The sequence below is a fragment of the Balearica regulorum genome, chromosome 25, assembly GCF_011004875.1.
Source record: "Balearica regulorum gibbericeps isolate bBalReg1 chromosome 25, bBalReg1.pri, whole genome shotgun sequence".
NCBI classification, from domain to species: Eukaryota; Metazoa; Chordata; class Aves; order Gruiformes; family Gruidae; genus Balearica; species Balearica regulorum.
The window spans coordinates 350276-375635 of record NC_046208.1 but is presented as its reverse complement, the minus strand read 5'-3'; the positions used below and the strand labels follow the sequence as shown (position 1 = coordinate 375635).

At 53.4% G+C, this 25360-nt stretch overlaps 1 protein-coding gene across 2 annotated transcripts; it reads right to left on the bottom strand.

Annotated features, from left to right (window-relative positions):
- Nucleotides 1-232: 232 nt before the first annotated feature.
- On the bottom strand, nucleotides 233-25360 carry ADORA1 (adenosine A1 receptor). Of its 2 annotated transcripts, none has more exons than XM_075775645.1 (3): nucleotides 25096-25360; nucleotides 24266-24651; nucleotides 233-1189 (listed from the first exon to the last, which is right to left on the bottom strand). In XM_075775645.1, the coding sequence occupies exons 1-3, from the start codon at nucleotides 25321-25323 to the stop codon at nucleotides 556-558; spliced, it is 1248 nt and encodes a 415-aa protein (XP_075631760.1). In that variant the 5' UTR covers nucleotides 25324-25360; the 3' UTR covers nucleotides 233-555. The 2 variants fall into 2 exon arrangements, with proteins under 2 accessions (XP_075631760.1, XP_075631761.1); XM_075775646.1 differs by lacking the exon at nucleotides 25096-25360 and adding an exon at nucleotides 24842-24966.

The window sequence follows — 25360 nt, the reverse complement described above, 5'->3', positions numbered from 1 at the left end:
GGAAAGAAAGGGCTTGAAAGCTCTCAGCCTCAGAGCTGCAGAAATCACATTGCCCTGGGCTCTCCTGGTTCTCAGCAGCTTCACCCCCACCTGGGCACCCCTTTGCCTCAGTGCCCAGGTACCCTCATGGGTCCATGGACATGGGGGCCAGAGTGTGAGGTGCCCCCAGCATCATCAACTGCTGCGCTTGAAGGAGCCAGAGGTCTCCATCAATGGCAGAGGACCTCCTGGGTGGTTTTTATCATTTTACTTTATTTGCATGAAGATAAACTGCGCCTTTGTCTGTACAATTTCTCCTTAAATACTTGGCAACCTTTAAAAAAATGAAAAACAAAAACAAACAGAAAAAAAAAAAAGGAAAGGAACAGTGCAGGCTACAATATCAAAACAGTACGATGGTTGTGAATAAATAATCTCCTAGGGCAGCTGGGGGACACGGCTGTTTGGATTGCACAGGGCTGGTGAACCCAGCCTCCTCTTCCCCTGACAGCAGGAACAGCAGCCAGATGGGGACCTGGCTGGGCAAAAAGGACCATCTCTGATCTCTTCCAGCTCCTAGTTGCCTGGCTCAGCCGTGGTGGTGCTGGCATTTTTGTTGGTTTTGCAGCAGAAGTACTGGTTCCAGATCTGCAGGAAAGCTGTCCGGAACTTCTTGATCCTGAAGGCATAGACGATGGGATTCATGGCCGAGTTGCCGTGAGTGAGGAAGATGGCGATGTAGGTGAGGATGTGCGGTGTCTCGCAGGATGGGCAGAACAAGGTGATGCAGTTGAGGACATGCAGAGGGAGCCAGCTGAGCGCGAAGAGGAAGAGGACCAGTGCTAATGACTTGGCGATCTTCAGCTCCTTCCCATAATACTTCTGGGGGTCGTTGGAGCTGGAGGACACCTTCTTGTTGAGTTGCTTGCGGATTAGGTTGAAGACTTCCAGGTAGATGAGCAGCATCAGCAACAGGGGAGGCAGGACCCAAACAAAGAAGTTGAAGTACACCATGTACTCCATGCTGATGACCGTCTCAAACTGGCACTTGATGACAAACTCCGTGTGGCTGGCATTCAGCTCCTGAGTCCTTCGCATCTTGTTCAGGTTGTTCCAGCCAAACATAGGGGTGAGTCCCACCAGAAAGGAGACGATCCAACAGCAAGCGATGGCCACTGCGGCCCGACGGGGTGTCACCACGGTCTTATACCTGTGGAAGAGACAACAACCACAGGAAAGAATTATACACGAGTGGGATGCTCTGCCTGGGGGTTAAGACTGCTCCACGTGGGGTGGCAGTGCTCATGCTGAGATGGCATGGTGCTCCTCACTCCCTTCCCTGGCAATCAGCAACAGCTTGTCCTAATAGATGTGTTATTGGACTGTTTTGTCTGCATGTGCCCTGGGGAACCTCACCCTGTCTCCCACCACTACCCCCAGCCCCAGGCAGAGACCTCAGATATGATCCTGGAGCTCTGGGGGTTGATGCCAAGGTAGAAAATGCATTAGTAATCTGGACCGTGCCTGCGTGTTCAACCCTCATATCTAGGGGGGTTTCATGTCCCTCCAGCAGGCCACCTTACATCTGAGCACCCTATGCCCAGAGCAGCAGGTCACCCTTTCCTCCCCTCATGCACCAGCCTTGCTGGCACCCTGTTCCAGACAATTCCCCCTGCACCGGGGGAGGAAATCGCCAGCAAAAGCATCCTCTGGGACCCGCCCGGCTGGAGGAAGGATCCAATGGTGGTAATGGACCCCTGGGGAATCTTCTGGGCACAGCCTGTTTCATTTCCTAATGTGCTGTGCCGATCGACAAAACCCTCTTTCGTAATGGGCCGGTGCCAAGGGATGGAGGAGGAGGAGAGCCGTGCTTCGGCTGGGCTCTGCTCCCTCCCTGATGCCACCGGGGAGTGTGCCAGGGCTTGGCTCATCTCTCCAGAGCTCTCCAAGCGGGAAGTGGAGCCTGCTAGATTGATTTTCCCCCCCTGACCCTCAAAGGAAAGCTTCTCCTTGGAGGCTGAGAAGATTCTCAGCCCAAGTGTTATTGCTTTCCACCAGAGGGGATTGAAGGCTTGAACAAAGAACATTTTTCTGACTGTTTGCTGGTTTTTTCAGTGATGCCAGTGTTAACCTGGCCACGGGGGACCATGTGGAGGTGGCTGGCAAACCTGGATCTCCATCCTGATGCTCAGAGCTCCCTCCTGCATGTCTGCAGTCTTTACCTGTGGTGGAAAAATGGAGCATTTTGGGCCTTTTTAATACAGCCAAGGACCGAAACCCACTCTCCCTCCTCCTTGAAGGTCCCTTCTCAAGACTTGTCTCATGGGCACGGTGTCAGGGTGGGAGCATGGAGTGGTGCAGGGTGGAGGGGGGAACATCGGTCCCCAGGAGTCCAGAGAATGCAGAGACATGGGTCCCTAACAACTTTCTGGAATGAACCCCTTCTGGTCTGGAAAAAGATTCCCAGCATCCCGGAGGCAGCCAGGTCCCGTGGGAAGGAGGTGGCAATGTGGGCTGCTGTTTCCTCTGAGAGCTGAGGCTGGAGCCGAAGGGTGATTTATTCTTTGTGGGGAGGAGAGAGGGCAGGAGACCCTGAGAAAGGCGCAGGGCAGGGAGAGCTGGGGCACGGGGAGCACGAGGGGTGGTGGGAGAGCACCAGCGCTGTGGATCAAGTGAAGGGAAAAGTGGCGGGGGGACCCATGGGAGTGGTGGGTGGCAGAGGGATACCAGAGGCTCCCGTGGGGCTGTGTGCTGGCCCGTGCACCCCACGTCACTGATAACGAGCCCTTGGGGAGGACTGATGTGCCCTTCCAGCTGTGACATCCCACTCCCACCTCCCTAGGCTCAAGCAGCTCGGGGTGCTCTAGAAATAACAGCACCACCACCCCCCCGCCCTGGCTCCTTCCCTCTTTGCAATGCCTGCAAGCCGAGGCTGTGTCCCATCTCCCCGCTCCTGGGGTTTAACAGGGTCTTCCACTGATTTTGCTGAACGTGCTGCCGTCTTGGGTGCTCCCTGCCCTGCAGAGCTGTGCAACAGCGATTGCCAGAGAGACAAGGATGCTGAGCAACAGCAGTGCCACCATGGTCCCCAAACACCCTCCTGGGGCTTGCAGCCAGCACCCAGGCACAGAGCTGCTCCCAGAGCACCCACCCCTTCTCCCCCTGCCCTCATGCCTGGGTCAGGGGAGCACATGGGACAGAGTGAGCACTGAGACCCCGTGAGTCATGAACCAGAGTCGGATCAGAGGACACAGTGTTCACTCTTGCAGCCAAGGCAGAGAGGATGGGGAACGGCTGCAGGGGGTACAGCCTGGATGGTCCTGGCCCCCCGCAGCTCCAGAACATTGCGTGTTGTTGCAGATGGCTATCAGGACAGCTGTGGAGGTCGTGCAGACCTCAGGTCCCTGGATGCATACAAGCTCGCATGGTCCAGAGTGTACAACACACACATAGCAAGACAACCACCCCACACGCTGCTGGCTGCTCATCCACCTCAGTGCACGCGCCTCCCACCTCCTCTCTGCACATCTGTCATCCTCGCTGCACATCCATCCCTCCTCACTGCACATCCATCCCTTCTCAATACACATCCATCCCTAGTTAATGCACATCCATCTCTCCTCTTCCCTGCGCATCCATCCTTCTTTGCCTCAGATGGATGCCCCCACCTCACTGGCCATCCATCCCTCCTCCTTGCCACACACGTATCTGTCTGCCGTGGTCCACATCCATCCCTCCTCACTGCACATACATCTCTGCCACCTCGCTGCACATCCCTGGCCTGACACACACAACGGTTCACGCATCAGGACCTGGCTTTCCCTGCACCTTGTTTCGCTTTGCACCGAGAGGTTTAAGAGTGGCACTGCAGAAGCAGCCGGCAGCTGAGAGCAAAGCCTGTCCGTGCATTCCCCCACGCTTGTGCACCACAGTCACAGGAACCATGGATGAACCCCCAAAATATATAGAAATTAGCAACATTTGGAGCTGGGGCTTTTGCTCCTTTGCTCCTTTAAGCAACAAGGCAGAGGCAGCTGCAGCACACTGCAGGGAAACGTGCTCCTCGGGGGCTTGGGGGTGCCCACTGCAACCTGTCAGCCCTACGTGGAGAATGACAAAAGCCATAAAATGACTTTGGGTTCCCCTCCGTCCACCCCACAGGGTCTGGCCATGCAGATCTCACAGGGCTCAGCTGCTCTGCAGGCTGCAAACCCAACTTAAAAGGAGGGAAATGCAAGATCCCACCTAATGCTTGACCCCCACAACACAGGGCATTTGGGGGGGGGGGCAAGTAAAAGAGGAGTGAGGGACAGACTTTGCTGTTCCCATGTTTCTGCCTTGGTTATGCCATAACGAAAAAGCCTTTCTCATTTATCTCATTTTGCGCTAATCTGATATAGCTGGAGTTTGGGATGGGTCTGGGAGGCAGAAGCACTAGAAAATGCTGATAATGGCTCACAATTAATAAATAATCTTATTATCATCAGCAGCATTGGAACAATTGCTAACATCATTGCAATTTTATTACTACTATTATTTTTATTAACAGCTGCGACTGAAACATCCATGATAATAGTCATCAACATCATCATATAATTTGGGTTTTTGTTCTTTGTCTGTGGGGTTTTGAGACTGACCATAATTGCTAGCTTTTCCTCCTGCTCTCCCTCACTGGCGGTTTTTGCACTATCCCTTCCCCACAGAGATGGGCATAACCCCAACTCCTCCTGGATCCCCTGCCACGACCAGGAGAAAGGAGCCTGGAGGGAGCACAGTGACCATCCGGCCTCATTGATATCCCAGTGAATTGGGATGAGCAGGACCTTCGGTTTGGTGTGGAACAAGAGGATTTGGAAAATAATGTGAAGAGCCAGAATATCAATTATTGATAGAGTGCTGTTTGCATCCCCAGAGGAAGTGCAAAAATTGATGGTTGGAGGCAGAGGCAGACAAATTGTCCCCAAGGGCTGCGCAGAGCTAACGGGGAGACATGGAGCAGGCTCCTCCAGGGAGGGATGCTGCCTCATGATGGGATGGTCCAGGAGATGTTGCAGTCAAACAAAGTTTCTTGGGCTGAGGATGGAGTAACTGGGGGAGACACTGAGGCCCCTTTTCTCCAGGAGATTATGAAATGCTCCCCGGCCCTCACCCTGAGGACACTATCCACCCTCCTTTCCCTTCGCTCATCATTCCCAGGCTGGATTCAACTTTTTCTCCCACATCTTGATGTGGGCAGACTTCTGCATCCCTTGCCACTGCAGCCAAGGGAGCCCAGCTCAGCCCAGGACCTGCTCTTTAGGTGTCTGGCACTGGGTGGGCAAAGCTCCTGTGGCCATCTAACATATCAGGACACATCTGAAAACACAGGGAGAGTGGCATATTCATTGTATTTCTATTGATTTGGCTTTTGTCTTGGGGTCTGTTCCCCAAGAGAGAGGCGAGGGCTCATTTCCTAGATCTCCAACCCACAGGTCAATCCAAATCTAACACTCACAAAACATATCCTTTTGATTTCGTTGAAAAAGCTTCAAAGATTCCAGGTCTGGTTTGAATAAAATTTGTTTGTTTTGAATAAAATTTGTTTGTTTTTTAGTATTTCTGTGAATATCCTTTTTGTCCAGAAAATACTTGCAGTTGTCCAGGCAGCCCCAAGATGCGGCTTTGCTGGTCCTTGCTCTGGTAGGGTTTATTGTGGTGCAATTCCTGGGGAATTAATTCGCTAATGATGGCAGGCCATTGCTAATGAAATGGAGCTGGAGCCAATGTGGTAGGAGGAAAGGAGGCCAAGCTGACATGAAGCTCATCTGCATTATGAACACAGCAAGCAAAAGAAGCCAGAGCATGTCCTGATCTAATTGAAAATCTCTAGACAAAAGTGCTTTGATCTCAGAGAATTTTGGTTTCTGCTCCTTTTTCCTGGCTGTATCTTTGCTTCAGATCTTTCAGTGTCCTGGAGGCTGCTGGGTGGGAAAACTCAGATACTGGTGTTCAAAGCTGCTGAGAAACGTGAAGCTGAAAATGCAATGTGGCATCCAGGTTTTGTGAGGGGCAATCTTGGCCACAGCTCAGGGCTGGGATGAGAGGGTCCCTGGGCACCTGCACAAGGTAGGAAGCGCTGTGGATTGGACATTGTGCAACAGAGGGACCCTGATCATGACTCCTTCATCACCTCTAACCCTGGACATGAAAAGTTTATTCCTTCTTCAGTTCCTTGCTTTGGCTATTTTCCTCCTTCCCTTCAGATCTCTTTTGGGCTTCATTTAAGTAAAAACCCTAAGTTCAGAATCTTGAAGGTTATCAAGGATTTGAAGGTATATTAAAATGTCTAAAAAGGTCTGTTAGTAATAAATGTCTCTTAGTACTGACATCTCTCTTGCATCATTTGAGTGCATCTCCTATTTGTTTACATCCCTCCTATGTGACAGTTGGGAGCTTTGCAGCTCTTTAGGATCAAACACCAGCCGCTCAGCCCTTCACGCTCCCGACAACATCCATCCAACAACTGCAGTAAGTCAATGCTCGTGATGGGTTCATGTTGTCTGCAAACATGAATGGCTCCCACCACAAAGGCATTTCACACCCTCCCGCATCATACTGGCAACTCTCACAGCCAGGAAGGGGTTGACAGGTGGCAATGACACTACCATGGAGGTGATGTGAGAAAACATCTCCTGGGCAGAGGGGTGCCGACACTGTTTCAGCGTGTTGCTCTCATGGTCACATCACTTCTGGTTTTACACCTTGGAAGAAATGTGTGTTTGTGACAGCTGGTGGGTACACAGCCATGTGAGCGGTGGCCTTCGGAGAGATGGATGTCAACTAACATCGGCCAAAGCTGGCAGCTGGATGGAGCACTCCATGACATCCTGTTCCTACAAATGCTCGGAAGGGAGGAGACTGGCCCTATCAGCATCTCCTCTGGGATGCATGGGGGATTTTCCTGGTCCCCAAATCCCAGAGTTATTGCTTGTCAGATGCCAGCTGGCATGTAAAGATGTAAAAAACTGGTCCAAAACCCATGGAGAGTCTTTTCAGGTGAGCCAGATGAGTGTGTCTTTCTGCAGCAAGGACATTGGTGCTAGTTAGTGATGGAGACCCTGTCCTGCACCAAAACGGCCCAGCAGCCTCCGGCAGCACAGTATTTCCAGCCTGACACCAATGTCCTACCACAGAGACACTTCCTAGTGCTCCAAAGGGACCGGGAGGACACAAGGTGCCCTGTGCACTGTCCCAGAACCTCTGGTTGGTTGGTCTGCAAGAAATTCAAGCTGTAGGAGAAACCTGAGAAGTGCCAGCAGGCCCCTGGGGCAAGAGGGGACAGGGGACATGGTGCAAGAGGACAGGCCAGGTGGCTGTAGCAAGGTGGTTTCCACCACCTGGACGGCGTCCATGGCTGTTTGCTCAGAGTAAGCGAGAGCTCATCTGAAGGGAACAGTTGAGTGCGGACAACATTGGGTTTTTCTATAGGTGACACTTTTGGATGGGCTGAGGATGGGTTCTCATGGCAGGAGAGGCACTGGTGGGAACAGACACCCTTCACCTACCACCCATGTGGATGGGGCTGCACCCCAAATCTCCACCTAGAACCCCCCTGGTACCCCTCAAGCAGGTAGAGCCCAGGTCAAGGCTGCCCTGTTTTCATCACCAGCTGTTCCAGTCTGGAGCACGCACTGGAACAGCCCAGGGGACCTCAGGAGAAGGGTGCTCAGTGCTCCCTGAGCTGTGTGCTGCAAGAAGATGTGGAGGTAGGAGGTCCAAAGCTGAGAGTCTGCCAGGAGCTCCAGCAGTGGATGTCCCTGATGGGTGCCAGAGCCTCCCTGCTAGGCTGCTGTGAGTCTCCTTGTGTGCAATGAGATGGTCACGGTTGCCACCACAGCTGGAGAGCACCCTGCACAGGGGCAGAGCGGGGCTGGGACCACCCCACTGAGAGCCAAAGAAGGATTTTCTCACCCTATGGTGTCTGTTCTGCTTGGTGTCACCTCTACAAGCAGCTGACACCTTTCTAAGCCCTGTAGCTCAGCCCACATGTGGTAAACTGGAGTTACAGCAGCTCAGCACCCCAGGCTCAGCAGAGAGAGGAGCTGGGCATGACCAAGCCTCTTCTTTGAGGACCTCTGCTCCCAAAACATTTTGGGTCTCCTCCACTGCAGCAAGAGGAGACAGCACCACACCACAAGGTCGCTTAATGCAAACCTAGTCCAAAGTCACCATGAGAGAGGCCGAAAGCATGTGCATAGATCCACAAGTGCACTCGCTTGTGTGCATCCCACTGAAGTTCCTCCTGGTCCAGTCTGTGTTCAGGGTTTGGTTTTACCATCCTAAAATAGCAGTTCTCTGCATAGGAATTATTCTGCAAAGCACAAGTGACTATGGCCGGGTGAAGCAGCTGGCAGGTCCACCGAATGTTTCTAACTGCTTTTAATAGCCATTAATTCTTTAATGGATAAAGGCGAGGGTGATTATGAGGCTTATGAGAACAAATCCATCCTGCCGAAATTGACTGGTCCCCACACACCGAGATGCAGCGTCCCCAGGGCTTTGGTGAATGCTTTGTTTAGCAGTGGGTGAAGCTGGAGCTGGCCACAGCTCCAGCATACAGCAAGAAAAAGGAGGTTTTGTGCAGGAACCTGGACTGTTTGTAGCCCTTCTGGACCCCCGACAGGGTCTGGGGAGATGCTGCTGCCTTGGTGTGGGTTCAGCCTGCTCTGACACATCTTCCAGGACCTTGGAGGCAGCCCTGAGATCTCTGAGGAATGCAGAGGGATGTGGGCACATCCAAAAGCAGCCCTAGGGACACAAACATCCCCACAAGAAGTAGGGGAAATAAGGTGGAAAAGGGCTTTATGGGCTAAAATGCCTGGAAATGGGGAATGGTGCTTCTACAGGGCAATCAGGATGTGCCAGAGTATCTTCACCCCAGAGTGGCAGTACAAAACATGAGAGTCCATCAGGGATGTCCACCCAGTGGATGACTACAAGTGTGGGGGAGAGATGTCCTCTCCCACCTCCAGTGGTCCAAGCCCTGGACCCAGGGGTCAGACACATCCCCCTCACCTCTGCCACTCTCCTGATGTCATCAGCCCCAGTGGGATGAAGCCCCTGAGCATGTACCATAGCTCAGCCCACCTTGAACTTGGCAGGGGCAGCATCACCCACAGGGCTTGTTCCCCTGCTCCCCAGTACCCATACACATGCCTACCCCATCCACCTGACTTTTGAGTCTAAACCTGCCACGTTTCATGTTCCAGCTAAAGGACCAAGTTCAACCTTTGCCTGTTGAGCCAAAGAGACTTATCACATCCCTGGTCCCTGGGATGTTAGGAGCAGCCGCAACATCACACCAGCCCATATGAGTTCATTGCCAAGAAGTCACAGCCCCTCCTGGGGCAGCTCCTGGCCTCGGCAGAGAAGTAGCTGCTGGCTGGATCTCTGCAGCCTGCTTCATTCGGGATGTCTGTGCCCCTGGACTCCCTGGGCTCTGTTGATGAATCACAACCCATCTTTGGGAACAAACCACAGGCTTCCAGTAACTGCAGGGCTTCTTTTAGCTCACTTGTCCTCATCTCAGAGGTGGGATGTGAGTAACCTCCATGGTGGCTCCACCATGGACCGGTGCTGACAGCTTCCCCTTGGGCATCCCAGCGGCTCCCACTGCAAGGGGAAGGGGGACCATGGCGGGGCTGGAGATCACAGAAGGGGAGGATGGAAAGCATAGGGACCTCAAACATGTCCTTGCCTTTCAGGCTCTGCCCCAGGTGCAGGGGAGACACTGATATTGTCCAAAGAAGGTGAAGGAGCACGTGTCATCCGCTGTTGCTCAAGGCAATTTTCCTTACATCCTTCAAGCAGCATCCTTCACCTCTGCAGCAAATAGAAACCCTTTGTGCACATAAGTTAATCTTGTTTTCAAACTGGGCTTGGTTTACAGCCTGTGGCTGGATCCTGACATGTTCAAGTGCTCTGTCACTGCAAGGACCACTTACCCAGTGCTCAGCCCCCTTGTCCCAAATGTGGGTGGGTGGGGGTTAAGCAGGGGCATCAGATGCCTGATGGAAATTATTTAATTTGTGCCTGTTGGGGAGTGCTGCCCTCTAACTCCAGGCAGACCCTTCATGCCCCGAAGGAAGCTGTGAGACTGCCCGATGCTGTGGGCAGCACCGACTGCATCCAAGGCTGCTGAGTGCCTGCACTGGGATGGCCGTGCTCTGGATGTGTCACCTCCTGCTGTGTGACAGTCCTGAGGGTGCACCCAGTGTCCCTGGTCAATGGGGTACCAGTCGCATTGAGCCATAGATTTGCACCCAGGCAGCTCCAGGTCTCCCTCCCAGCTCCATGTGTGGTCACAGCCCTCCAGGATTTTCCTGGATCACTGATTTCTCCTCCAAGGACACCATGGGGTAGGTGGGAGGGAAATGATTTAACACTATTGGCAACGGCTGCAAAATCATGAAACGAGCTGCAGAATCTCAGAACTGGGGGAGAAAAAAAAAGTGATGTTCTTGTCTTTTGGCTCCTGGTTTCAGGCAGCAGCATTTTTGAGCATTTCTCTGCAATGCAAAGCATGAAAAGTGCCGCTTTAAAAGAGAAAAGAAACAGAAGCTGAGGTTCTTCTATAGCACCAGAGAATTAGGGCACATAGAGAGGAACAGCCCAGTCCCTAAGAGATGGGGGTGAAATTATGAGAGCTGCCTACATCGCTGATGGGCATGATGGACTTTTTTTCAGTGTTACCCCTGTGCAATAAATTTACTGGATATTTTTAGTGTCTAAACAGTTTTGTTGTCAAAAAATAGAAATTTGGTATGTGAACATCTCCTTGGAGAGGAGTACAGGTCTGAGTCTGAGGGCAGGTCCCGCACGCCTCCATCACACGGCCGAGACTCTGCTATGCTGGGAGCAATCCCACCTCCAGCAGAAGACAGTTTCTGCAGGGTGAGAAGGTTTCAGGAGGAGACATTCAAAACCCATGTGCATCCCTCTCTGGACAGTGTGCTGGAGGTGTTTCTTACTCAGAGTTGTGGTGGGGAGATCAATGTGCTAGGCCAGGAGGTGATCTGCCCTGGCCACGCTGGACCATCACCCTGTGGATCTGGTCACCTCAAAGGCTCTCACACATCAGCTCTGCCCCTGTTGCAGCAATTATCTGGGAGCTGACTACCCTGGCCTGGCTCAGCAGCTGATCTTGTGTGTCTCTGTGCGTCTCTGCGTGTTACTGTGTGATTAGAGAAGTCAGGGTGATGTACTCATGTAGTACAAAGGAGGTGGGACAAAAGGCAGCTTTGGCTATCTTCAGTATAAATCTGGGACTTTGCTGGATAAAAGCAGTGTTTTTTCAATTACTATTTGTATTGTACTTGAATTTTTCCATGCATTGCATATTTTTGTTCTTTATGCAAAAGAACCTCTTTGAAATGAAGACTCTGAAAGTCAATACCCAAAGTGCAAAAGGGAGAGGGAAGAGGGAAGGACAAAGAAAGAAGGCAGCCCTAAAAACCACTTAAAATGCCAAATCTGTCCAATGTGGGCTCTATGCAAAGTTGAAATGAGAAGGTAGGTATAAAATGCCTGGTGTGATAAGGCTCTGAGAGCCTTTATGGCTCATACCTCATCCCACAAAATGCTGTGGCTTGCAGAAAGCCAGCCGTGCTAGGGGGAAGATGCCAGCTAAGAAAGTGCCTGGTACCATCTGTACAGCACCAGGGAGGGCTGCCCAGTGCCACCATCCTTCCCTGCATGTCACCATCCTGCTCTGAGAATGCCACTAAATCAAAGGACAAGTTGGTACCCAGAGGAAACCTCCAACCGGGTGAGTCTGAAAAGCACCAAGAGCCATTAAAAGGCAGGAGCAGATCAGAGATCCCAACTGGAAGGGAAATAAGAGGGGTTTTGACATCTGCTGTTGGCATTTCATCTGCATTCGACAGGACATCACGCTCTGCTCCCAGGATAAATGGGAGGCAGGAAACTGGAGATAGCATCTCCTGTGAAGAGGCATTAACCCAGCCACGAAGCAGGGCTGAGGCGGGTCTTTATCTCTCCAATGCAGAAGGACACTTCAGAAAAAGAGATATCCTAAATTACAGCTGGAACAAGAGATTAGTATCGTCTGTCTTTTAATTTCTTGGTTTTTACACTTCTGCTTGCTAACCCGACTCCTGATTTTGCAGTCAACAACTGAACTCCTCAGTTTCTTAGGCTACAACTTGTTATTGCTGTCCAGGATCCTCACAGCACAATTTGTCACTGCAAAGGGAACATTCCCCTTCTTGCACTTAGCCCAGTTCAAAGATTAATACATTCAAGACTGAAAAATTGGCTGGAAGCTCAAAAAGCAAGGGAGGTTGTTTTCTCTGCCTAATGTCTAAATGAGAATTAAGAGTGCCGACGAGATCTACTGTTTCTAAACCTCAGAGGACATGGTAACCCGAAACACCAGTTCAGCGTCTTATGTCCAATGCATATTTCCCTTGATTAAAAGATCAATTTGAAATGCAAAAAGAAGTTGGATTAATTTTTTTTAATTTTTTTTTTTTTTTTTTTGCTAATGAGTTGACTATATGTACTTTCAATTAGTGAAAATCATTTTGGAGATGCCATTTTGTTCTACAGCTGCCTTCCAACTTCTGTCCAACACAACTTGCCACAAAGCATGAGTAAAACCTGTGTTATTCACCCCTCCACAACATCATAAAAATGGGAAAAGTGAGGATCAGAGTACATATGTGTCAAGCCACTAAGTTATTTACGTTGGGATGAATCTGTCCAGTGCAGATCTATATATCTTGATCAGCCACATGAAATGCCAAATTGAAAGTGAAGCCTCCAGTTAACATCGCAATCAAATGTTCCCTCACTGCAGAAAATTGATCTTTCGTCAAGAAAACAAATAAAAAGTGCAAGTGCAAAGCAAACCTGAAGTTTATTATTTCAAGTCTGTTTCCTCTTTCAGATTTAAAAGATTATTTATTCCCTTGGAGGAACACTGATTGACCTTGTCGCCTGGGTGGAAGAAGCTCAGTATTTCCATCAGGATGGCAAAGAGAAAAAGCTGAGACCCAAGACCAGGAATTGCAGCAAAATGCATCAGCTAGGCATAAATTATACCCTGTCCATCTTCCTAATTACTCTGACAATTAAATCCAGGCAAGGAGCAATGGGCAGACAGCCTGGGCCTGCCCAGGCAGCCTGGCTGGTGCAGGGCATGGAGATGAAGGATGCATGGGCCAGGCAGGATCAGGTCCTTCCCAAGCAGGAGGACTGTGCTGGTCCCTGTGAAGTCTGCAAGGGATCGGGTGTCCCCCTTCCCTGGTGCACAAGGGACATGCAGAGCTGCAAGAGGGTCCCCAGGCTGCTGGAGAAGGAGCTGCTTTGCCGTGGCTGGACCTGTGGCACTTAGGGTAGGGGATGGCACTATGGAGGGTGGCCATCTGCATCGCTGATGTTGCGAGCATCGTGGGTGTAAAAGCAAGATGGAGATGACTACTGGTATCAGAGCACCTTGAGCTCCCTTTGAACAAACAGACCTCTCCGAGCCCATAAAGCACCTGTATCCCAGCAGCACTGAACCTGGGGAATGATCTCCCTTAAAATAAACCCCACTTGCCTGCACCCACGCGGGCGTGCGCCTGGTTCTGTGTGGGCTTTGCCATGTCCATCTGGACACAGGCTGTGCTCTCTCCCACTTTTGACCACTCAGTGCCGCAGGCGAGCAGAGCTGTTTGCACGGAGAAAAATGAGTGTTTCATTTTTTGCATGTTACAAGGTTTAAGTCACTCAGTGTTGTTACCGGTGCAGAAAAGAAAGAGAAATAATTTAGTCTGTAAGACTGTGCTAATTACGGCTATGTCTGAGACAGCATTTCTCAGCATCGGCCCCTTGGTGCTTTTGGAGAATTTGTAGCATCATTCCCTCTGTGAACAGATGGGGAAACTGAGTCGCAGAGGGGGGCTATGACATGCCAAGTGAAGCAAAATGAACTGAGTTGAATGAGAAAGCATCCCTGGTGCCAGGAGCTGGCACTTCCCTTATTTGAAGGAGGCCAAGAAAAATCATCCCAGTGTCTGGATGCAGGGAGAGAAATGGCCCGGAGAAGGTGGATAGCCAGACATGCCAGTGATGTCCCGACTTTCTGTGCTCTGGCCCTCCTTTGAGGAGTGATGGAAAGGTGTTATTGTCACCCCAGGCAGGGTCCAGGACTTGGGGTGTCACCTCCCTGCCTACAGAGGTCCTGCTCAGGCATCGCTGGTACCCAGGGGTCTGCAGGCAAGAGTACCACAGCTGGTCTCAGGGACAGCATGGACAGAGGCTGGTGAGGAAGACAGGGCAACAGGGCTGGGGAACAAAGCCACTCTCCTCCTCCAGCTCCTTTTTGTGAACAGACTTTTGTTCTTAACAAAATTCAACCAAACCACCCAAGACTGTGGCGGCTGCTGAAAGTGGTCCCCTGCTCAGTGCCAAGGGGCAAAGCCCAGGCAAGGAAGGGAAGGGGGGAAGGATGGAAAAGGCAACGAGAGATGGGGCAAAGGCATAAGGGGGAGCTGCAGGGACCCATCTGTCTCAGTGTAGTGAAGGGCAAACCCAGATGCCACAAAACTTTCCAGTGGCTGATCCTGGTCTGTATTGCCCTACATCACCAAAGATGGTCCTTCCTCCCCTATTTGCTACCCATCTGGCCCTTAGCCCAGAGGGAATTGTTGCCTGTGCTCTGTAGGAAGGAGGATCTCAACCCCTTAGGGTTATTTTATACTCTCTTGCTGATGGCATCACAATTGATATCTCCTTAATACCCAGACTTGCCCTCCGGTTAGAAAGGCGGCTACGTGCCTGGCAGCAGGCTGCAGTGGGGCTAGGTGCTGGCGGAGCAGGGGTGCTCAGCTCATTGCTATTCTGCAGGACACCCCACTGGCTGTGGGGCTTTTTTGTGGCTTCCTTGGAGAGCATCAATTGCTCTTTCTTGCAACTGGGCATCCCAATGAAGAGCCGTGCGCCTGCCCTGGCAGCTGGGCAGCCGTGCTGCCAGAGAAGGCATCTCTCTGCCAGGAGCCTGGACAGCCTCTGGCACGGCTGGTTTCCCATTTTATGGGCTTGAAAGTTCAGGTCACCTTGGATGAGTTGTGTCCCAAAAGGACCAGCTCCCTGGGACCACTCCTCCCAGCCCATTGGCAGCCCGCATGCTGGTTTCTGCCTGGCTCTCAAGTCCTGTGTCAATCCCTGCTGCGTCTAGCAGGATCACTTTGAAAAAATCATTAATTTATCTTCAGGATAAACCAATACTGTTCATATTAGCTCAGCTGTGCTGGCTGTCATTTCCCCAGGCTCTGAGATGGCGCTTTGTCCCCAAGGTGATGACCCTCTCAAGCTGTCCTTGTCCCTCCTGGGAGTCTCTTGCCCGCGTGATCTCCTCCATGCTCCATGTCCCGCTCTCTGCAGGGACCACAAACCCCCATGATCTGCGTCTGGGCTTCCCTCACACCCCTGTGGGCAGGACCCTGCGGTGGTTTTCCCTGTCCTTCCTCCAGCCAGAGGTTTTCTTCCAGCCCATCAGTTTCTTTCCACTCTGAAATGACTCCTGTGTGTGTCACGAAGAAACTAATCTCCCAGATCATTTCACCATGATGCCTCCTCCACATTTTCCTCCTTTTTTCTATCCTTCTTTGTGTTGCAGTAACCTTTCTCTCCCCTCTGCCTCCACACCAGTATACAGACCTGCTAATATGCCACCTTTCTGAATTTCAGACCCCTCTTGACTCCCTCACGCCTGCTCTGACCGGTCCCACGGAACCCCCTCGCCATGCCGAAGCTTGTGCTGTGACCCCTTGGGATGAATCATTCCTCCCTGTTGTCAGGCTGGTTTTGAGCATGGCCATTTGGATGCAGTGGCTCTGTGGTCCCTGTCCCTGAGCCTTTGCCCAACCCTGCCTGCTCTGCCTTGGAGGCCCAGGGACTTGCAGGTTCCATGCCAACGAGCCGGGTGGCTGCCATGTCCCTTCAGAGCGCATCCCCATGTCCAAAAGTCCCTTGTGTTTGAGTACAAGCTGCTTTGAGATGTCCCAGACAGGATATCTTGATGGGTCTGGCCTCACTGACTGCAAATTGCAGCTGTGGGTCTGGGGGGTCCCTCCAGGTCAGACTTTGAAAACGGAGTCTGACAGGCTTTGTCTCAACTGTCTCCCATCCAAGTTCATGGCCAAAATCCCCTTTCTGGTCAACTGAGTCAATCTGGCACTTTTAAGACACAGTTAAGCTTATTCTGATCCTGTGAATGGGCTAGAAAAACCATGCTGTGATGCACCCCGGGGTGCAAAAGGAGCTGAGGGTGGCTTGGCTGTTGGTGGCCCCATGGCACATGTCCAACCAGAGCAAGGCAGATGCCACATGCCAAAGGCTGGGCAATGACATGGAGACCAGCCTGCAGCTTCAGAGCCGGTTGCTGGAGAGGGGGTTGGTGTTGGCTCCGTGGCAGAGAAGTGCCTGAGCCTGCCTGCACACCCAGCCCGGACCCCATGAGTCATTTATTTCTGCACTATCGTCTGCTCTGGCTGGTGTGGAGTGGAGGTGGGACTGTTTCTGTAAAGACCAGGTGATGACAACACCTCCCATTGATGGAGTTACACACTTCCATCTCAAAGGTGAGGGAAGACCCAGGACCCCCCATCGAAGGGCTCCTGCCTGCCCTGAACCAGCTCCAGCACCGGATGGCTGTGGTGACAGCACACACCGTGCTGAGCTGGTCCTGACTCACTCCTGACATGCTGCCCGCAGGGCCAGGCTAGGCTGGTGGGGACCAGGCAGACTGAATCAGCAGCTTTTGCTTTGGCAGAGCCTCCTTCTGTAGGGTGTCTCACTTTTCTTATTGCCAGAAGCTGCACAGGGTCCTTGTAAAGCACTGGACATCAAGCCCCAGTGTGCCTTCACCAACCTAGCACCCTTAGAAACAACCCAGTCACTCCAGAAAAGGGTAAACCAATTCCAAAGTGCTCAGTGGTGCTGTTGGAAGTGTGACAGAAGCCATCTTGGTGTTCCCAAGAGTTTTCAAGGCTTTGCTGATCAACCACAGGTCTGATGGACTATTGTACCATGGACACCAGATCTCACCTTACTCACTGCAGGCACGTTGCTGTCCATCCCACCATGTTTGGGTGGCCCTAGCTGTCGGTGCTCCACACCTTTTGCTTAATGGGGACCTCATGGTGAGTTCATATTGCCATAGGATGAAGAAATGGAACATAGAGTTCCTGCTGGCTTGAGTCCCATCTGCTGTTTTGTAGAGCAGGTCCTCTTGGGTTGATGGTACTCAACGCACCTGAATCACTGTTATAGAGGTGGCAGAGCCTTGCTTGGTTCCATCTATCCATCTCCACCTGGTTTGATGTCTGTGTTCCCTGCAGGATGAATTCATTGGCAGGAGTCCCCTTGCTGAGGGCATCGTCCCCACAGATGTGTCTCAGCCCCTTTTGACTCTCGGTGGATGGAGATGCTGTCACTTTTAATCAAGACCGGTTGCTGACAAGAGTGACTTTTGGCATTCTTGACTTCAGGCTCTGCAGATCGGGGACCTGCAGCCCGGGAGGACCATTTGGCCTCCTGGATAACCCCATTTCACTGAGTCATTCCTCTGTGGATCAGCATGGCATGAGCTGGGATTACAGAGCAGCCTGGCTGCCAGGTGCCCTGGGCACAGTTGTGACAGGAGACCAGCTGATCACTGTACAATACATGAACAGAAAGGCCACGTTGTCCTGACATATCTCAGCTTCCATACCTACTGTGCCCCAGGCTCCACCCCTGCCTGGTGGGGTCACCCTGAGTGAGCCATGGTGCTGGTCTGTGCCTCAGTTTCACTATCTGCAAATGTGCTATTGTCTTTGCTGGGAGCATGCCTTCAAGTTTACTGGTGATGCATTGTCAAGGATCAATGCTTTAACCTGAAAATCAGCACAAATAAAAAAAAAAAACAAACCACAAAAACCAACGAAAATATTCCCAGAGCATGATTTTGGGGTGTAGCAGGTGAACACCAGCAAGAAGGAGCTTGTTTTCATTCATCGCCCTGCAGCGCAATGCAGGCAGACATAAGCTCTTCCAAAGGGACAGATGTTGACTCGCAGCTAACGGGGTCAGGACGAAATGATACCCTGGGCAGATTACCCAGCACGGGGACCACGTCTCACCCCCCTCAAAGATAAAGGAGAAGGGCTGGGATAATATGGGATGCTGCTACCCAAGAAGCCCATCCAGGATCTCTGGAGGCCATGTATCTTCCCTTGCCTTTTTAATCCCTTTTGGGAATAACCCCAAATATCAGCAAATCTGGAGCGTCCCTGTACAGCATTCACCACTCTTCTCCCCTTCCCTCTGTGCTACCAACAACAGAGCATCACACCGTCAGACCCTTGCTGCATCCCAAGGAGGGGGGACATGTGCAAACCCAAGCATTCCCAGGAGCTGGGGACACTGCTTACAGCCTAAGTCGCTTCCCTCTGGCCGGCATGGCAGCGTCTGTAGCTTTTTTGAGTGACCTGATTTTGCGTCTGTCGACAAACGTCTCGTGGCGCCACTGCAGCAGCTGTGCATGCTCCTGCCGAGACGGATCCAGACATCTTTCACTGAGGGAAGAGCCCTCGTGGCTTTGATCTCTGACTTAGCATGCTCCTGGATGAAAATTACTTGCTAAAAACCAGCTTACCTGGGTATTTACCAGGATCTCAAGACCAATATAACCTGCTGGTAAATCCCTTCCCATTTCCAAGGCTCTGAATATTTCGGTGATACCAGAATTGAGCTCCTGGTCCTGAACCGGCACAGCTTGTCCATGTAGCCCAGATCTGGTTTGAGCAGAGCTTGGTGCGAAATGCTTGCTCTGATGTAGCACCCACACGCTGAGCTGGTGCAGGGTGCTGGAAATTGCAGCTTGGAAACAGCCCGAAGTCTCCAGCAAACTCGGAGACTGAGATTTCTGCCTTTTATTCTCCATCCTTCATATCTGCCCGTTCCTTGGGAATGAAGGTCTCCACAGATCATTCTTGTTTGCTAAAAATATACCTGGTAGAGGGCAGCAAGGGAAGAAACAAAAGAGGTGGCTGCAAAGACCTGCCAGTCTATAAAATTTCTCCAGGGTACCATCTCCAGGGGACCAGCTCCCATAGACACCGGGGCCACCGCCATCCAAGCCTGGTCTGAAACCTCCCCGTATCCATCCCAGACACATCCCAGACACATCCCAGACACATCCGCTGGGTCTCAGAGCCCAAGTGTCTAGGGAAGGTTCCTGGCCCTCAGTGTTGGGAATGCCATCTCGGACGCGTGCCCTGCTCCACGACCCAGCTGGCTGAGGGCGATGAGACTTCCTGGGCTTCCCTGTGACCCAGCCCCAGCTGGCCCCATGCCTGTGGCCCTTGGCAGGCCTGGAGAGAAGGGGAAAGAGCACTGCAATCCCAGCAAGAGCCCGAGCTGAGGCAGGAGCATAAAAACCAGTGGAGTCAAGGGGGAGAAGCTTCCTCCTTCCACTGCCGGGTCCATCCAAGAGCTCGCAGGCTACCTCTAAGTCCTCCTCACCTCCTGGCTTGCAGGCGTTGCAGTCCAGGGCTGAGGGATGCTCCTGCCACCCCTGAACTGTTTTATCTCAGAAGGCTCAGGACGGGGCACTTCTGAACCATCGGAGAATGCCAGCACTGTGTGGCACAGTGTGGCACCCACAGACCCTGCTTTACCCAGGGCTCTCCCCCTGCTGCACCCCAGCCTCCTGCCCCCCCATTTCTTAGCAATTTCCAGCCTGCTTTGGTCTAATTTCCATGGCTCTGCAGCCTTACATGTACATTCAAAACCTTCAACAACACAAAATGCAGCTTGCCTTGGTGGGATGCTCCTTGGGATGTGGCAGGGTGGGAAGAGCTGGTCTGGGGGGGCACCCTGATGTTGGGGCCTGGGCACAGAGGGTGGAGGCTCCTGCTGTGGAGTAAGAGACTCCACATACAAGGGCTCTTGCTACCAGCAGATTTCTCCAGTTTTTATCTTCCTGGCAGATATTTCAAAGTTTCAAAGAGTTGGTGGTCCAAGCGAAGTGGACAAGGTGAGGACCCCTAAGGACATGCAAGACAGGACCAGGCTGCACCCGTGCATCCAGCGTCCCCAGCCAAGGGTCTGTGATTCAATGTGTCCCGAGGACCCAGCTCCTTCTGCCATGACCCTCTCCAAACAGCCCAGTGCAGCATCTCAGAGCAAAGACAAGGGCCCCCGAGTCAGCAGAGGCTGGCGCCAAAGAAGCTACATCCCCCCACAAACATCCCCCGGCACCATCCCCTCCAGCATCCTGCCGCCAAACGCCGCCGCAGGGATGCCGAGGGGCCGGTTCCTGCCGGACACCCCCGGCCAGCTGCTTCCCCTCCCTTTGAACTTGTTTCATCTTCCCTGAGTGTGACTGCAAGAGGGAAGTTTGGACTGGGCTGGGAGACCCCGCTGTGCCTGGCTGGGAGGGGGTGTGTGACAGGATGGGGGTCCTGCCTTGCTGCTGGGTGGGGAGGAAGGATGCAAGAGGGGAGATGTGAGCGTTTCCACCAGCATGAAGGCAGCAAACCTATTTTAGGTGGTTTCTAGTTGTTTAGAGTGGTTTCTGGGGAGGCTGGGTAGTGTAGTACCCTCTGCTCCAGCCTGCTCAACCTGAGCAATGCTCTTGCATCCCTCCATAGCTGGGAAAAGGCCCCTTGAGGGGAGGTAGCATCCTTCAGACCCCAGCAGCCAGGAGGGATGCTACCCAGGGGTTTGGGGCAGAGGGAGAGGGTTTGGTGGGATATCCCAGTCCCCTGACCATGGTGGGTGTGCACTGGGTTTACCTTCAAGAGCAGGAGGAAGGAGGTGCCAACTCAGAGCCATGCAAGACCCCTCTCCAGCTCACAAAATCTGCTTCCACCTTGCATGAGTGGCCCACATTCCTCTGTTTCTGTGTCCATGGGAAACATGGCCATGGGAGTGAGGAGAATGCCCGAGACAGAGCATCAGATGCCGCTTGGGCATCTCCCACTGCCGTCCCGAGACACACTTCAAATGTCTCAGGGCACCATTTGCTCAAGACATGCTGCAAGCAAACACCTGTTCCCCAGGGCTGCAAAGCTCCCGACCTCCCCCCAGGGCTCACTTTCTGGCTGGGTACATGGGCAGCAGACTGGAAGAAGGAGCAAACCCATAAGTTGTTCCCCCAAGCTCGTACCCCCCAAGGCTGTGGGCAGCTGGGAGCCAAAGCTGGGCTGCGATGCCTCATGTTCCCCCCTCCCTGCCAAGCTGCGCTTCCAGTCCTGGCTCTGCCTAATTAGACAGAAAGCCTGGAAAGTCCAGTAGTGACTTTGTTTCTCCTTCAGACAACTCTTCCCAGCCAACAGTCCTGTTGGCTTCTCACCCCAATTGGCCAATACATGACAGGGACACGGAGACACTTGCACATCCCTTCATAGAACCCGAAATGTGAGTGGTGACTCGCTGGGGACCCCCAGAGCAGAGATGGCATTTGCAGGGTGGTCAGCACGAGGATGGAACAGGGATGCATGGAGCCTCCTCTCTTTGCTGCTCCCAGTTCCTGTCAGCTACTTCTATGAAATGTATTTCCCTTCCCTGCTGTCCCCTCTCCCTGAGCCTCAGCAGAGCCAGGGCTGCCCACGAGCAGATAGTGGGGCTGAGGATGTGGGGGATCTGCGTGCACGACAGCCCACAATACCCCCTCGGCCATGAGTGGGTCACCCTGGCGAGCGCCCACCCCGTGCCAGGCTTCTCTAGGGACTTTCTTTGGCAGAGGAGCGGGCTGCGGTGTGCACGCTGTCTGCTGATCCTGTCCCCTTGTGCCTGATGCTGGCCGGCCATGTGCTGGAGGGGATGTCCCTGCTCCACGTGCTGGGTGCCCTGGGGATGTGGCCAAGGCAGAGAGCCCCCCACATCGCTCCCCACCTGCCTGCAGATCTCTGTGGGGTGCCATTGCTGCCTGTGGACCTCCAGGGATGTTAGCAGCTCTATGGGGTCTCCCAGGCGCGAGTGCCCACCCGTGTCTCACCAGGGACCTGAATCCTGCCAAGGTGTCGGAGGCTCTCAGCACCCAGCGCTAATTTGCACAACGGTGGGTTCGGTGTCACAGTGAGGAACGACACCACAAAGCTGCAATTTGAGCTGTCAGAACTGTAAAAATGTTTTCAGTATCATCTTTTAGCATCTAGCAACAGGTTGGGAGAAACTTGAGGCATTTCAGATTCAGGGAATATTCCTTAGTGGCGTTTTCTGTCCTATTTGCAATCTACAATGTTGTTTCGCTGCTGCTGTGTCTAGGGCACAAAAATCACCTAAAATCACCACATTTGCCAACTTCCAGGAATTCACACCAGGGCAAGGAGGAAACATCCAGGGACAAGGAAACAGGAGAGCTGGATAAGCTGAACCCTTCTTGTTGAGGCTACAAAGCCCTTCAATATTAACATAGCCTACAAAAAGCCAGAGAAAAATCTCACAACACCGAGAAACTGGGCGTGAAATGGGACAACAAAATTCAGGGTTGATATTGCACAAGAAAACCCCATCCAAACTATATACAGGATGAGGGGGGGGCTCTAACAATATTGTTCACAGGAAAGCTCCTGGGCTCAGTGCAGAAATCTCCCCCAAAAGCCCTATTTGATGCTCAGAGGCAACAAGGGAGGAAAAGAGACTGGGTTTGTTAGAAAAATGACTGACGAGAGCTAGGCAGCGTTGCTATGTATAAAGCCGCAGTCCTCCCACACCTGAACCCATCCCCACTGCTCAGGGGATGCAGGAGGACCAAAAAAGCACCGAGAGCAATGACAGAGTGAGAATCGCTTTGGTTACACCGACAGGCTGGAACACGAGGATTTTTCAGACTGGGAAAATCACACTTAGGGAGGAAGCTGGGAACAGCCTGCAAAATTGTGCGTGGCAGGGAGGGGGTGGGCAGGGACCGTGGTTTTATCTTGTGCCCCCTGCCTTATGCTCCTTTGCCAAGTAGCCTGTGCTGGCCACGGCTGGGGGAAAACCCCCGAAGCAACAGATCTCTGGCCTGATCCCATGGATCTGGGGACACCAAGCACTCCTGAACTGTCAGCTGATCCTGACACAGGTTGCCTCCTGTCCTTGTCTCCCTGTATGGGAAGGCAGTTCCTGCCCTGGGAAGGGTCCTATGCCCACTGGGGTCTGGGCAGCATCTAACACAAGGGGGTTTTGTCCCTTTTGGGGCGTCTTTGTGCTGATGAAGGGTTGTGGACCCCTCAAGCAAATGGGCTGGAGCTTGTGTCTGAACTACAAAGTTGTCAGCGGGGTGACACAAGATGGGTGTGTGCTCAGCCATCCTGGCTGGGCTGAGTTTTTCCAGCAATGTTCTGGGCAGCAGGAGCCTTCCTAGAGCTGATGAGCCTAGCAAACGTGTCCCTGCAGCCTGGGCATGTCCTCGAACAGAGCAAAGACGTGGGTTGCAGTTGAGTAGCACTGACATTGGGTGTCACATCCCCTCCCAGCCCCACTGACACCCTCCTGGTCCCACTGTGGCACCCCAGCCCCATGGCTGCCTGCCCCCAGCCCCAGGGGCTGCAGCATCACACCAGCAGGGAGGGAGCTGGCCATGAAGCGGTTAAATATCTCCTCCAGGAGCAGCAGGGTTCAAATAAAGTGCTTCCCCCATTTACGGCCCACATAGTTGTTATGGGCTTGGCTTTGAAAACAGGTACAGATGATGAGAAAGGGAAAAACAAGGAGAGGAGTCATTTGTGGGGCAGCCCCATAGCCAGGGGTCTCTCCTGCATAAGCCTGCCCCATGAGACATCTCAGGCTGTCACTTCTGGTCCCTCAAAAGCCCAAAGCTGTGTCCCACATGTCCATGAGCAAGCAGGTTATCACTCCTGGGCTCCTGGGGTCCCCACGGCAAGGGAAAACCTGGGCTGAACATAAATCTATCGTCCCCTTTCCACTCCCTGAAGCACCCTGCCGGTGCTGTCCCGTGTGGGACACACTTTATCCTGGTCACGGGGATCCTGTGAGTGGCTGCCCTGCCCTGCCTGCTGGCTGCCACAACAAATCTCTGCCTGCACACCCAGCACCCTCTGAATGCCCAAGCGAAGCTGCTGGAGGCTTCAGGACCCCCGGCCCAGCCCAGCCTGTCCCAATTGCTGCTGCAGCCAGATGTACTGGGCTGGCAGAGTGGAGGAAGACCTTTCTCCCAGTGCTTCTCCAAGAATTTGGGGCATCCTCGCTCCCTTTTAACCCCTGCAGCAGCCACTGCAGAGCTGGTCCCGACGCATTTTCCTACCTGACAGGGATCTTCACCCGCAGGTATCGATCCACGGCGATGGCCAGGAGCGCCAGGATGGAGCTCTCAGTGAGGATGAGGACGGGACAGGCCACCATAAGGCAGCTGTAAAACTCTGTTTGCGGTCCGATGTTGATGATGATGGCCAGGGGGATGACCAGGGCCCCCACGGCCACGTCGGCCACTGCCAGCGAGACGATGAAGCAGAAAGTGGCATCCCGCAACGCCTGGTTCATCTTCACAGCCCAAATGACCAGGATATTCCCCGGCACAGACACCAAAGCAATAAGGACTTCGATAGAGATGTAGGCAGCCTGGAAGGCTGAGACCGAGTGTGCCATGATGCTCCGGTCCCCTTCCCGCTCACGCTGGGGTCCCTCGGTCACCTGCAAACGCACGGGGAGGCGGTTAGCAACTACTGACATCTTAACTGGGCTGCGAGCCGGGATGGAGCCTGTGCGGGGCGGGGGGGGGGGGGGTGGGAAAAAAAAAAAAAATCTCTCTCCAGCCTGTGCCGTCCCCTGGGGCTCCGACCACCCCCCCCCCCGGCCCTCCAAGGACTCATCTCGCACCCACCTCCATCCCGCTTCGCAACAGCTCCCGGAGCTGCGGGGCGAGTGGGAGCCGCTGGCCAGCGCCGGGGAGAGCGGCGGAGTCCCACCGCCCTTCGGGGCCGTCCCGGGGCCGTCTGCCAGAGCCCCTCGGGGCCGATGCAGCCGGAGCGGGGCCTCCGCTTCCCTCCCCCGCCTCCTCCCCGGCCCCCGGCTGCTTCCTCCCGCCGACCTCGCACCGCGCCCCGGCAGCAGCCGCCCGGCCCCCACCCACCTCACCTTGTCCTGCAAGCCGAGGGCTTGTTTTTGGGTGCCCTCACCCCCAAATAGCAAGAACTCTTCACCCGCAGGGTAACCCAGGGGGCATGCTGGGGGGGGTGGCCGGAGGGATGCTCGGGGCGCTGGGTACCGGGCTCGCCGCGGCGAGCGGAGCTGTGCTCGGTCCCCGGTGCCCGGCACCGTTGGGCTCCCGCAGGCTTTGCCAGCTCCCAGCCGGAGCTGGAGCATCACATGGTGCAGCCTTCCAGCCGTTTAAAGAGCGACT

Excerpts from the sequence above, each read along its gene's own strand:
- ADORA1 (XM_075775645.1), bottom strand. The coding sequence starts at position 25,323 with ATGCTCCAGCTCCGGCTGGGAGCTGGCAAAGCCTGCGGGAGCCCAACG. Across the intron at positions 24,652-25,095 it reads CCCTCGGCTTGCAGGACAAG|GTGACCGAGGGACCCCAGCG; the intron begins GTGAGGTGGGTG and ends GTGCGTTTGCAG. Across the intron at positions 1,190-24,265 it reads CGGGTGAAGATCCCTGTCAG|GTATAAGACCGTGGTGACAC; the intron begins GTAGGAAAATGC and ends TCTCTTCCACAG.